The sequence below is a fragment of the Megalops cyprinoides genome, chromosome 9, assembly GCF_013368585.1.
Source record: "Megalops cyprinoides isolate fMegCyp1 chromosome 9, fMegCyp1.pri, whole genome shotgun sequence".
Classification (NCBI taxonomy): Eukaryota; Metazoa; Chordata; class Actinopteri; order Elopiformes; family Megalopidae; genus Megalops; species Megalops cyprinoides.
Window position 1 is genome coordinate 19070213 of NC_050591.1, and position 14580 is coordinate 19084792.

Below are 14580 nucleotides of genomic sequence, written 5' to 3' on the forward strand. Positions count from 1 at the left end.
GGGGCTGGACCCAACTGAAGCAAGGTCTTTTTGCTTTCCACAGTCATTCAATTGCAGTGAGGGTGTACAGAGTAGCCGCTGTCTTTATTTGATTAGTGGCCCCCTCCCCTTCACTCTCACTCCCTGGCAATTTAGAGAAGCCATTTCATTTGCTGAATCCTGAAGCTGTGGTTCTCCATCCCGTCTTCACTAAAAAGATCACCTCCTTCCACTAACCCCAGCCTGCCTGTTCCCCCAATCCTATTAAATAAAAAATCAAAGACAAGTTTAAGTCAATGTTTATGTTTAGTGTTACATTTGTCCCGTTTCCTTATCAACCTTTCCCCCTAAATACAAAGGGACAAGAATAGTACTGAGTGTGTAACTGATGTGTAACTAGTGATTAGCCAGCGGGTCAAGGCTTTGCTTTAATTCCAGCTAAATTAATTGTTCTTTGGTTTTATGTAAGTTTCTCAGACTGTTCTGCTCATTCTTCATTACCATGCTTTCAATTAATTACGAATGAGCCACTTTTTTTAGAATGAATGTTGCACATTGAGGAAGATACATTAAATGTATATCTGCCTTGTATCCTTTTCTTATTTGTATTGATATATATGAATATCACAACACCAGGTTGAATCTGCATATACTGTACAAGTGACCTCCATTTTTCAAGTGTGCCACTTTGGCAATTGTACAAACCTTGAGGGAGCTAATATTTCTCCCCTGGTAATTCAGGGAAAGAAGAGATTACTAAAAATATAGATTTTCTGTGCAATGTTTTTAATGACTCCAAATTGATGTTCTCTCAGTACATTAGCTGAGAGGACCATAAACTTAATGACCTCTAATTTTCTCCTTTTCTGAATGGCTCTTTCGGTAGAAATATTTCATTTAATTAGGACTACTAAAATGTATTCATTCGTTCATTTATGTATAGCTGCAGTCTTGGCACTGAGAAAAGTGGTTTAGATTAGATTAAAAAATAAAAGAATTTCAATTTTATGATGCATACCATGATGGAGAGAGAAACAGCCTGTTTGTGCAATCCGTATAGCACACTGGGGTGAACATGGCTGCCATCTGCAGAAGGGGGGGAAGATGGGCTGGAGGAATCAAGGCCTTCCGGGAGAATGCGGAATTGCATAGCGCTCGGCGACCTCCTGGACATGACTATGTCTCTGCTGCCATGTTGCAGAAATCCACTGACAGGGACGTAAAGCACTTATCATATCAGTGGTGTGGGACTTTCAATTAAAAGCCATTACATGCACAGAAATCAGTGTGACCATAGGCTATGTAGACTGCAGTAGAGATAGGCAGACTGCAACAGGCACAGGCACTGAAGAAAAAAGTAAATTTGAAAATAAAATGACCTCCGGATAGGAATATATCAATTTAAAGCACCCTTCCTACAATTTTGTTTCTCAATATGAATACCACAGAAACACTTCGGTAAGCATAGAAAAACTGTTAGTAATCAACCAATTTACAACCTGCACTCCTGCATTTCTACTCCTGAAAGGATGACTGATTAGGGGACCAGGGTATCGCTGGGTGTAAAAATGCAGCTCTCCACACTGGCTTTTCTGCAAACCTCAGAAAGTAATTCAGCACAGTACACATACATACTGCATAGCTGAAATAAAAAGATTCTGGGTTTGACTGGATCTCTAGGGTGAGTCTGTCCTGAAAACTGGGAAGGATTTCTCTGCAGACCGAACAGCAGTAGCCTTGGGAGTTGTAGTCTGTGGTGAAACAGGAATGACACTAATGTTGTTTAGACACAAATGGCACAGTTGTTTTTTTTATACTGTAATATAATTTCACCAGTACCATTGGGGCTTATTCAATCTTGGGTAAAGGGAACAGTAATGGTACAAAATGTTCTTGTCCAGAGGTTTACAATTCAATTCCCCTTAACAAAAAAAGTCCTACAAGATAGGCCAATTTGCCATAGGATCTGATCCAGTCTGATCAAATGGGCCTGTCCTGCAGGGGTTTAACTGATGATGTGTGGAAGTTTAAAAGATGCATGAGGTGAACAAATAAAACTGACTCCTGACCCCTTGTGATTGTGTTGTGTCTCCCCAACCCCCCCCCCCCCCCATCCCAACACCCAGAACTAAAGATGAGAGAATCAGAGAGAGACAAAAAAAAAGAAAAAAGTACAAACAGCTGGACAGAGAGGCATGACTGGATGCAGGTTGGGTGGTGAGGGGGTGTGCTTGAAAAGATCCCCTGCCCACTCCAGCCATACAGGCTTAGAAGGCACCGAATTATGCAAATAATACTTTACACCTGTGATGCTGAGAGAAGTGAGTTCTTGGATACAGTCTGCTATGGTGCACTGCAGAAGGCTTCTTTTCAGTTGTTGTTTATCTCATTAACTTCCTACACTTCTCTCTCCCTTGCATCTTTCCCCGCTACTACGGTTACCTGCCGGCAGCCCCCATGTGTCTCACAGCATCAGCTCACCTTGAGGGAGAGCCTTGACAGGCACTGTTACTGTTGGTAAAACTGTCCGTAATGCTGTCTGTGGCGCTGTCAGTGATGTGTCCCTCTCACATATAGGGTCCTCACAGGCTGGTCTCCCGAAGGAACATGGTGCCGATGTTGTAGGAGACCTTGCGGATAGGCGCGGACGAGGCGGACCGGGAGCTGGACAGAGAGGCGTGGCTTTGGGATTTTCCCGCCTCCAGGAAATAGCAGATTCCTGGGATCTCTTTTGGGAAGTTGTCAGGGAGCTCCTGGCGGGAACGGGGGATGAAGGTGAAGGCCCGGTCATCCTTCAGTAGCCTGCAAGCAGGAGGAGAGTGAGAGCCATGGAATACCCTCAGGGGTAGGGTGGTAGAGTGGGCTTACCCACTTAATGAATGCACTGGACAATCAGTTGATTAAATGGGGTGAAACATTGGGCTTGTGGGTTGGGAATAAGGCTTCCAACATGAGGCTTACTGGCTTACCCATGTCAACCACTGATGGTGTATACTTCAGCAATGTACTCCACATGGATTGCTTGAGTAAATGTAAATTTCAGCTATCTTTGTCACACTGGATAAGAGCATCTGCTAGTTTTCACCTGTGGACATAAGCTATCTGACCCAATACAGAAACGAAAAAAATGAAAAAAACTTTTTATTTGTATCAATCAACTAAACGCACCACATTCCTATTTTGGGTGTTGCTAAATGGTAATTGCCTCTCTTGGTCAGCATGGTGTAAGAATGTGTGCAAGTGTAGCACAGAAGTGTCCATCTGCTCACCAAGGCCAAAGCAATACATCAAACTCTGTTCTGTTAAAAAGAGGTAGGATATGACCATTAATGAACAGGTCATCTCATTAATGCATTAAACTGGGGACCAACTCTGATCTTGACTCACATCCCAATTTCACATGCTATTCATGCTTTGAGGAGGACAGCCTTCTTCCAGAGATGTTAAAAGGTTAATCAAATATCATTTTTTCCAATATCAAAAAACATCAGTGTCTCCATATGATATCCTAGAGCATTAGAGGATATATCCTGCTAAAAACAGACTGGTGAGGGATTCTCTTTGATCCATTATGGATTTTTACTCACTGCCAAAGACCACAAATATACGCTGTGGTGTGATGGTGTGTTGGAATTAGAAGGCACAGCTAAATCAAACAACTCATAAAAAATGTGGCAGGGTTCTTGGATAGTGTGAGCAGAGATCAACTACAGTAGTACCACATGGATCAATACAGAACACAGTGCCAAAATACCACAGCAAACTAGCGCAGCACACATATCCAAAACATCACAGCAACCAAGACAGTGTATACAGCCAAAATACCACAGTAACTAACATAGTGCTCAGAACCAAAATACCACAGAAACCAACACAGCGCACAGAGCCAAATCACCATAGCAACCAACACAGTGCATTAGGCAAATCACCGCAGCAACCATCACTGCTCACAGAGCCACATCACCACAGCAACCAGCACAACAGACAGAGCCAAAACACTGTGCAACCAGTACAGAAGATAGCCAGAACACCAAAGCAACCAACACAGTACACAGAGGTCAAAAACCAATGCAAAAACACCCTGGCAACCTATGAAGACCACAGAACCAAAACACCATGGAGATGAGGAAGGCCCAGTACATGCACACACATTTACACACACACACACACACACACACACACACACACATACACATGTTCGGTATACATGCACACCAACACAGACATACACATACTGCAATGACATATATTGGCCTGCTTCAAAAGGTTCACATACAGATCTGTATATAGAAGAATATATATATACAGACAGCTCACAGTTCACCTCCCATTTACTGGTCTCATTCTATCTTGTACTCTGTAATAAACTGTAATGAACCTGCACAATTATCTCTTATGTTTTTATTTTTTTCCGTTTTTTTTTCATAATGAATGCCACCAAAGGAGAGGGTGTCCTTGAACAATACAAATAAGAGTGGTTGCCACAGCAACAATTTTGACTTGCTCACCATTTCAGCAAAGACATTGTTGCAATAAACATGTGAGGGCAAAAAAAAACGGAGCACTGAAACCGGCTTGGCCTCTTTTTAAGTCTCCGTGAAGAGTGGGCAGCTGGTGGAAGATGCTTAAAACAACAGTTATTAAAATACGTGCAAATGACATGATTTTCTGAGGGAGGAACGCGACTGAAAGCTCAGTGGGACACTGCGTAAACACGCGCAGAGATGCGTCTCCAGCAGAGCTCTGGAGAACATCGCGAGCCGCGTGCGAGCGGGAACAGGAGCTCACGATAACCGGCTGAAACCAACACTGAATTTCTGATCAGCGCCACGGGTGAGGGCTGCTGTTTTTTTTTTTTGTTTTTTTTTCACTGAATTCACTTCAAGAGCTGAGAGCAGTTCTTTTTAAAAAAAAATGCCACAACTTAAGATGTCTCATGTTATTTAGAGACCACATAACAAAAGCACATCATTAGACTGGGGATAAAGAGCTGTAAGGCACACGTTCGCTCTCTCTGACAGGGTTACGTAGCGGTGATTCCCCCAAGTGTTTCATCTGTCTGCTAATCGAAGACGTGAGGGGGAGCGGGAGGTGGGGGGTCAGTTATCGCGCAGACCCAGACTTCAGAGGTAGAGATGAGAAGCCTCCCGGCCCCATTTAGCTGCACCCGTCACTCTTCCCCCGGCTGCCTTCGCCGCTCTGACTTTGCGACAGGCTCCTGTGACGCAGACAGGGTGTCTGCGTGGACAGGGACGTCACCACAGAGAGAGCGGTGACGGAAAAGCCTTGACGCTCGCCGCTCTACCACAGCGGGGGACGTGTCACAGCAATTACACGAGGCCACTTGTGGCTGGCGGACCCCCCAGGGAGGACAGTGGTCCAATCAGACATGTCCGCCAGGAAATCAATCAGGTTTCACTCTCCTTCCTGCGATTCATGCACCCCACACCCACTGACAGGGCCATTCTGAAGTGCAAAGTGATTTCACCTTGACCCTGCGGACAGGTTCAAGCTCTCACATCCTCCTGTCTTCCCTCTGCCCTCACTCCCTCACTTTCTTCTCTCTCGCTCTCTCCACGCCCTTTTCCTCTCTGTCATTCTCTACTTTCACCGTCCTTTATCTCCTTCTCGCCCTTCTCTCTGCCCCCATGCTCTCCATGCATTGTTCCCTCTCTCCCTCGCCTCGCTTTCCTCCCTCTTTCTGGAACTGGAACATCATCAACAAATCAGTAGATTATAAAGTGTTACGGCACTCCCATTCATGGTACATCATGAATATTGCCACTGCTAGGGGGTGTTATTAGGCACAACATGAAGCGGATTGCCACTATTCATGTTATACTATGGATTTGACTGACATAACGCTTTTAAACACAGATCCATGGTTGGCTAAAAGGATAACTATTTTCCTACATAAAGTAGGGAGAGAGATTAAATTTAACAAGTTTTATTCACTGCGTGAACAATCATTCCACCAATGAATGTAGTTGCCAAGCTTGTTACTACATTGTTACCACACTGACGTTTCATTGTTATAACATTATTGATTAGTGCCACTGGATCCTCTACTGAATAGAGTTTGAATACTGGCATACTACAAGAGCTCCTTACTTCTCTCTGTTGTAACCATTAAATTAAACACATACATTCACAGCACAACGAGGGTCCAGGAATCTCCACAGAGGATCCATACATTTAGTTTCGGACAGGCAAGATATTGCTCCAGTCTGCTGAGGTGACGGACAGAGCACCATGCTGACAGAACTAAAACAGCAATACAATGTTGACAGCATCTACAACCTGGGGTCCACCCATGGAGAATAGCTTTAAGAGGCAGTCTGTACATTAGACAATAACACATCCACAACAGGAGCAGCAGAGCAGCAGAATCCAAAGAGTCAGAGAGTGTAAAAAATAGGCGTTTGGTCATGTTTGCAGTTTCTCACTTACTGGTATGTGGTGGGGCTGACGTTGATGCAGCGTGGATGGCTCCCCGACTCAAATTTGCTGGCCAGGGTCACGTTGTTGCCAAAGAGGCAGTACCGCGGCATCTTGACCCCCACTACCCCAGCCAAGACAGAGCCGGAATGGATCCCAATCCGGAGCTAATAGAAAGAGAGAAAAAAGATACAGTAGATCTGTGAGGGGGAGCTGGTGGCAGGGTTCAGGGGTCATGGACCTGTGGAGCAGAAGCTTGTCCAGAGGGTCATGGTCATCTACCCATGGAAGGAACCAGGTCCTGCCTCGCTCCAGTAATGTAAATTTGGGTAACGACTAGGCAACGCTAGAGATGGGAGTCCACCTCATGGCAACTGGTTAACAAATGAATAACGATTACAATGAAATAATGTCATTCAGGCTCATAATAGGTCGCATAGCTCATCTGTGAATAACACATCCCTTTGTAGGCCTTCAGAGAGAACAGAAAGAGAGACACTTCTCCCACTCGAACCAGGGGTGACACAAAGATGATTCGTTTGCAGAGAGTGCTCTGAATCGCTCATCCCGGTGGCTCTTTGTTACAGCCGGATGTAAGTGGACCATCCTGTTGCCCGTATGAATTTCTGCACAGTACGCGATTGGCACGTTGTCTCCGGAGTCAGCTGGTTGTGGGGGTAGGTGGGGGGGGGCTCCACTCAGATCCCTAATGGTCCACTTTAGAAACGCTTTGCTGTAGAAAGGACCATGAGTGGATGCCAGCGCACATGGTGCATTGGGGGTAACCATGGGAACCACAGTGAAGAGGTTCCAGAACACAAGTGAGAATCAGGCCAGCATCACTGTCAGAATTATCACAGCGTGTTGACTGTTCTAATCACATCACAACACTGCATTGCTGAACAGCAGGCACAGTCGGCAGTAATAACACCACGACGCAAAGTAACAGAGCACAGTAAAGTGTAGCATGTACTGAACATAATAGCATGGCAATCCAAGATTGCTGACCGACACATGTCGTTATCATTATCAGGATATCAAGCCAACGACCTTATCAGACCTCATACAGCATATGGAATCACCACATACACAGATACGAATATTTTTTAAAAAATTCCAAAATGATTTGTTTCGAGGTAAAACAGTTCTACTCATTTATTTAATGCTGCAATTAAAAACACAACGCAATGCTATCTGCATCATATTAACACAGATTTCGCCACTGGTGCCAGATCTTACCAAAATTTACATATGCAGAAAGCCAGCCACCTGTGAGAGATTGCGCTAGCAAGCAACAGACAACATGGACAGAGCAGTAAGGATGGTAATTATGAAAAAAGGTCGTTTTTAAGAGCCCTTCCAATTCCACATAGCATCAGTGGAAAAAAAAAACAACACAACACTTGCTTGCCCATCTACTACCTAAACCCATTGAGGACTGTGGCAAAAGGTCCATTAGCAATTTCCCTCAGTCTTACTACAGTGGCTGCTGATCCATGCCTTCACAACAACTCAAAGTGACTTAGTTCGGTATCCAGAGGCAAAACATCCTTTGATTTCTGTTTGCGGCACAGTTGGCAGGATCTATATTTACGGGAATGCGGTTCCAGAGGTCGCATGGAGCTGAGAGGAAAGACTCACAGCGGAATTACAATTAATATACAAGGAACATGGGCTGATGAGGGAGCCTTATCTCAACAAACTCTACCCCACCTCTGTCTCCATGTATGGGTGTATCCAAGCTAGCATAAAGGTTCTTCCACCAATGAGTAGCTGAACCAGGTACCGATGGAGAACACAAGAAAAAGTAACTATTTTCTATTGGACATAATGCTCCTGCCTCTCCTCCTATAATGGCCCTTCATCCTACATTGTGTAGTGAGAAGGACTGCCAATCAGCAGGCAATTTACACATGAACATTTATGTGATCCTCAGGTCAATCAAGCAACAACTCAGAGCAAAAAGGGAACGCACACTTTTCAGCATCCTGCCAGCAGACCCCGAACACAACAACACAGGTGAACCCTGCAATCTCTGAGCATGAGGAAGGACCTAGAAAGGCAGTTCCCTGTTCTTGAAGCAGTAAACTGTACTGTCTAAGGAGCAACTGTGTGCACTGCCTAGTGTTGTGGAGAGTGAATAGTGAGTCACACAGCTCTTGGGGGTTGGGAAAGTGCAGGCTGAAATTAAGCGCATGCTATTCTCATTTCAAGTGGGAAATATTAAACTAAAGACAATAAAGTTTCTTGAAGATTAGCTCCCATACCCCGGCACGTTCCTTCCGCTGGTACAGGCTCCAAACCATCCAAACCAGGATGCAAACCATCTTAACCATTATGATCCTGGACCAGTACTTAGGGGTCTATTTCCTCATCATGCATATGCCTAGCTCAGAACTTTAAAACAGTTGCAATCTATTCATAACAAGCAACCACTAACATTATATTTCAAAATGTTTATTTTTATAATCAAGCCGTTAAACACAAACATTTTCATTATACCAAGACACAACAAAACACCCAAATATTTGCATTTATAATCAGTGTAAGTGCAATTCAGGACATTTTTAAACACACACATCTTCTAATTAAAGAACTTAATTTTGAGATGCTTTTCCACTGAGCTATAACTTTAGCTACTCTAGTGAGCCAGTCATCTGTAATTGCATTAGCAAAATAACGTGTTTGTCAATAAGTTAACTACAAGTGTAGCTAACCCATTTGCCTTGCTTGTAGCCACAGATTTTGTTGTAAGTTTCCATAGTTTAATGCCTCTCAAACTGTCCCTAATAATAAGTTCAGACAACTGCCCGGGTAGATTTCATACTCAAGTGCTAGTTTATGTACTAGGAACAATGATAAATTATTTGGCTGACTCAAGGTTCTTTTCTAGCTAGCAAGCTGAAAGCAGAAAGCCTCTTTCCCATTTCTGAGTAAACTCACAAAGATGATTCTGTGTCACTGTAAAAAAAAAACTACTATCAGTGAGCACACTTTCAGCTCTGCCAGTCGTGTCAGTTAAATCCTTGAGAATCTGATTCAACCCTTGCACTGTCAGTACCATTTTGTTTATGCGCAGTGCTGCAAAAGTCAAGTATGCACACTTTTCATTTTCATTTCATATCTGTATTTGCAAATGTATACAAATGGCCAAGCTGAAATATAGACTTGCTTCAGATTTGTGAATAATTCACTCTAAATACTGTAGTTTGGTGGCTAAAGGAATGGTTATCCTGGCAGTCCAATCTCAATGGAGGTAGCTATGTATATGTTGCTGTTCGGCAAATGTTTAATGCAATGTGAGGTGCAGATAATTTGATAATTTAAGATGTCTTGCATCAGGTCATACGGGTTCAGGTCATATTTTGCAGATGCGGGTGAGGCTTGGGTCAAAAATAACTCTAACTGCAGTCATACTGCAATTCATCTCACACACAAACACAGCCAGGAACCGGGACTTGCAGGCACTGTCTGAACAACTTTGGCAGAGAAAACTAATGAGAATGGAGCACATGCATTGAACAAACAGCTTTAACTGTCAATATCCAGTATGTGGGGATACAGGGAAAACAAAGCAATGTTCCCCCTAGCATCAGCCATACTGAATACATACCCCAAAATGGATATTAAAGAACATTCAGGGCTCATAAAGGAGGCTGGCTCCTGTGCTGTCTTACCTGTGCAGGAAGATTGTATTAACCATTACCCCACTCAGCTTCTGTTAGCACAAATATTCAGGGACCATCAGAGAAAAAAAGTGTTGTAAAACCCTTCTTATATGTATATCTTTCTATCTGTTTCTCACTCACTGCTTTGCACTTCCACATACACCATCCCTCCCACACACACGTCCTCTCCTTCTCTCTCATACATATTCTCTCTTTCTCTTTTTTCTCCTGTTTCTCACACTCATTCTCTCTGTCGTTCCCTTTTTCATTCTCTTGGACAATTTCCCGGTGAGTTCAAATCAGGTGACAGTGGGATTTGGTGCAATGACTCCCCTCCCACCACCCCCCTCTTTTACTTCACTGAAGTTAGTGTTGCATGCACATAAGCAAATCACCCTCAGATTAGGTATGCTTTCAGTGCCCCACTCACCCAACAGCACAGCCCCACTCACCCAACAGCAGGACCCCATTCAACCAACAGCAGACCCCCACTCACCCAACAGCAGAAGCCAACCCACTCAACAGCAGAACCCCACTCACCCAACAGCAGAACCCAACTCACCCAACAGCAGGACCCCATTCAACCAACAGCAGACCCCCGCTCACCCAACAGCAGAAGCCAACCCATTCAACAGCAGAACCCCACTCACCCAACAGCAGAACCCAACTCACCCAACAGCAGAACCCAACTCACCCAACAGCAGAGCCCCACCCACCCAACAGCAGAACCCCACTCACCCAACAGCAGACCCCCACTCACCCAACAGCAGAACCCAACTCACCCAACAGCAGAGCCCCACCCACCCAACAGCAGAACCCCACTCACCCAACAGCAGAACCTAGTTTTGCTATGCCCTCGATTACTTTGTGAATCATTGAGAGGGTGGAATATGCTCTATGCCCATAAAATACCCTTGTTCAAAAAATAAAGATAATTTCACTGAAAGCAGTGTATTCTTCCAACAACAGGGCCCTAATTGCCACTGAAACAAGGCCCCACTCATCCGATATCAAAGAGTTCCCTAAACGTAAAGAGAACCATACTCATCCAATAGCAGTGCTCCATATACTTGAAACAGACTATTTGCCCAGAAATAAAATTCTACTCATTCATACGCAAAGCATCACTTGACCAAAACAATGCAATGATTGCATTAAAAAAGAGAACTTTTTCATCCTGCAACCTCAACCAACTACACATCAATAGTGCAGTAGCTTCTTAATGTAATAACACAGACATACTTACTTAATAGCCCACCTTACATTACTAGCATTTAGCAGAAGCTTTTATCCAGAGCAACTTACATAGGTTAATTTTTTTACATGTTATCCATTTATGCAGCTGGGTATTTACTGAGGTAATTCTGGGTTAAGTACCTTGCCCAAGGGTTCAACAGCAGTGCCCGCCCCAGTGTAGCACCTTACCCCTATATAGCTTCCTCTATTAGTCCTCTGCTATTGAGTGCCAACAAGAACACTGATGATGACTGTGTCCATGTTCTGGAGCTCTGGTTTTTCAGCTCTTTCCCATATTGGCATATTTCCCATCTCATCTTACACATGACCCTTGACCCCACACTGAAGCCTGTCAGCTGCCATTGCCTGCCAGCTCTCAGTCCTCTGCTTTGACCATGTGGTCTCTACTGAACGCGTTTTTTAATCGAGATGAGGTGCTGGCATGATGAATTAACCAGTAAGGGAGACCTCGACTGAGGTTCCATGACACGTAATGAGATCTCTCTGGTAGAGATGTGAATTATTAAACAAACTAAACATTGAAATTTGACTACCAGAGGATGGTAAAGGAGACCTGGAATGCATTAATATTTACCACGCAGGATATTGAGTCATTTACATGCTCTTTTCTTCGCAGTTTTACATAATACTGCGGCATTAGCTGTTCAACGAGAATATTCAACTGAAAGTGTTTGTCTCAGTGATGCGTCTAAACTATATGGTGTCTCAGCCTTCCTTCCGTGCAAACAACAAAAGCAAGAGAACAGGGCTTCAGGCCAAAGACGCTGCCATGTTCTATTTCTGGAGAATCCGCCATTGAATAAATCATAACTGCAGGCAATTAGTCATTATAACCATAATACTGCATCAGCTGAGTTAATTTTCGATCTGCACAACATGTGTGTAAGTGTTAAACACATACATACAAAAAGACAGGACAGACCTAAAAAACACAATTCATAAAAGCTAATGGTGTAGATTAATTAGAAAATGTTTCCTCATACTCAGCTACAAATGAAATAGTTCCGTAGAACACTTAACCCTGCCCCGTTATTTTTTGCTTTGATTTAGTCCTGGCAAGTCAGTTGAGAGAAAAAAAAAAACAACATGTCCAGGAGCTTTTCAAGGGGCGTGTGGTTTTGGCAATGAACACAGACATTTACCTGCTGGCGATGTCCTGGCCTCTCCCACAGCAACTTTATGTACTCAACACTGTCATCCCTGATGAGACTAACAGGAGACAGTGGTCAGCTGCATCTCCATGCTGAAGGTCACGGCGCAACAAACTGCTGCCACATGCAAGTCATGAGAGATATTCATGTGAGCAGTGACATCGCAAGTACAGCTACCGCGGGGACACAGCCAAATCAAGACCATTCTCAACTCCTCACTCTCTTATCTGTCCAGATAAGAATAAATAAATCAATAAATAAAAGAGTTTTCTTTCTCTTACCTTCCCTCTCTGTATTTCTTCCCTGAACTCCGGCACTTTAATTCTCTCCCTCAGCTCCGTCTCCCTTTCACTTTCCCTTACATTTTTCCCATCATTATCCCTCTTTCTCCAATTCTACTGCCATCTTCCTTCCTCATCTTCTCCCTTCTCTCCAATCTACCTCCCTCCTTCTGTCTTTTCCTCAGGTTCCCTCTTACTTTCTTACTCTCTTCATGTCTCTCTGTCTTCGCCCTTCCTTCACTCAACAGATGTCTCCTTTCGTGTCTCCTCAAGCTTTTCACTCTATTAACTATCTCCTCATAACTATCACCTTCTCTCTACATGTCTCCCCATCTCTCTTTCCCCTTTTTTCCATGACTCCCTCCCTGTTGCCATAGACGCCCCCCCCCCTCCATCTCTGCTGACCTGTGACATTTCAGTGCCAGCCCAGGGACTGTATGAAATGTCACTTTTGAGGACAGAGGGTGAATAAACAGATACATAAATAAATGAAGTTTCAACATTTGTCCCACAGCCTTCTGAACCACAATGTCATTCATGACTTGCTGTCAGTTTCTGCAGTGTGATTGGAGGTTATCTGCTCCTTCATTTTAAGATGATGTGAGTGGGTGAGTGGGTGTGGGGTGTGTGAATGAGTGAAACCTGCACTGCCAAATTCACAGGAAACAGAGAAAAAGAGAGAGGGAAGAAGAGCAAAGGAACCTCTTTAAAATATTGAAGAGGTGTGCTTCTCTGCAGAGCAGCTAGAGAAATAGTGGATGTAAATTGCTCCATATCTCATGGCAGAGACAGAATCATCCAAAAAAGTATGATGGGGGGAGGGGGGGGGGCTGAGGGGAAGAATCTGTCATGCCGCTGTTTTATATGGAATAAGTGAGTGCAAGCCTGTATATTATGCTTGTTTTCATTCTATTTTAGACTCTGTAATGATATAGTATCAAATTACCTATATTTACTAATTATAAAAACACATATTTCATATCTCATCATCAAGTCCTTCATTTACAGCCTGTCTCGTCTCATCTTCATTCACCTCACCTTACCTCACTTTATCTGACCTCACCTTATATCACCTCACCTTGAGCAACATGCATCATTTTAATTGTGCTTGTTGAAATATAAACAGCATAAACGGATTCCACACAATATTTTGATTAAAATCATTGATGGAGATTGAAGGCAACAGAGTGAATAATTACAACAGCAAAGCAAACTGAACCAGAGAGGCCAAACAGCAACAAAACTACGAGAATTACAAATATTACTGCACTTACAGTTTTTACACACGGTCTTTCGAAAGGCATTGAGCATTTTTTTTCCAGTTTGTTTTCTTTTGTTGTAATTGACATGTCCATTTGGTATGTGCTGTTATTGTGTTTGTGGGGCTATTTCAAAGGAAGGCAGCATTCTTATGTGGGCCAACTCTGCAGGCTCTTCTCCTTAACATTAATTACATTTGACCATACTGAAGGCTCACACTGTAAATGAGCCTAATACCCACTTGCCTGCTGGGCCCAATGATTATTGCCTTTTCTAATAACAATTAGCTCTGTTTAAAGTGCACACAGGACTATTATCAAAAAATATATAAAATTTACCATACAGTTATTATATAACTCCTAATTAGAGCTTTAGAAATAAGGAAAGCTTGAATGTAATTTAAAGCTTTAGCCTTTACCCTCAGAGTTCACTGACGTCCACGCCACAAGCTACGAAACATCTGTCCCTCACAACTGCACCTGCTCAGCACTAGAGTCCTGACATATCTGTGGGTATTTTTTGCCATTCGCAACTGATCACAGATCA

General features: G+C 43.5%; 1 protein-coding gene across 2 annotated transcripts in view; it reads right to left on the bottom strand.

Moving 5' to 3' along the window:
• Nucleotides 1-928: 928 nt before the first annotated feature.
• gucy1a2 (guanylate cyclase 1, soluble, alpha 2) overlaps nucleotides 929-14580 on the bottom strand; it is a 38374-nt gene continuing 24722 nt past the window's right edge. Inside the window, exons 7-9 of one of the 2 annotated variants that reach the window (XR_005005192.1) lie at nucleotides 6430-6584; nucleotides 2461-2781; nucleotides 929-1187 (exon numbers count right to left, since the gene is read on the bottom strand). Coding sequence is in view for 1 of the 2 variants with exons in the window: in XM_036537385.1 (XP_036393278.1) it covers nucleotides 2562-2781; nucleotides 6430-6584 (375 nt within the window). In the remaining variant the exon portion in view is untranslated. Of the gene's footprint in view, nucleotides 1188-2166; nucleotides 2782-6429; nucleotides 6585-14580 lie in introns of those variants that run through there. The other variant, XM_036537385.1, reaches the window with a different exon arrangement.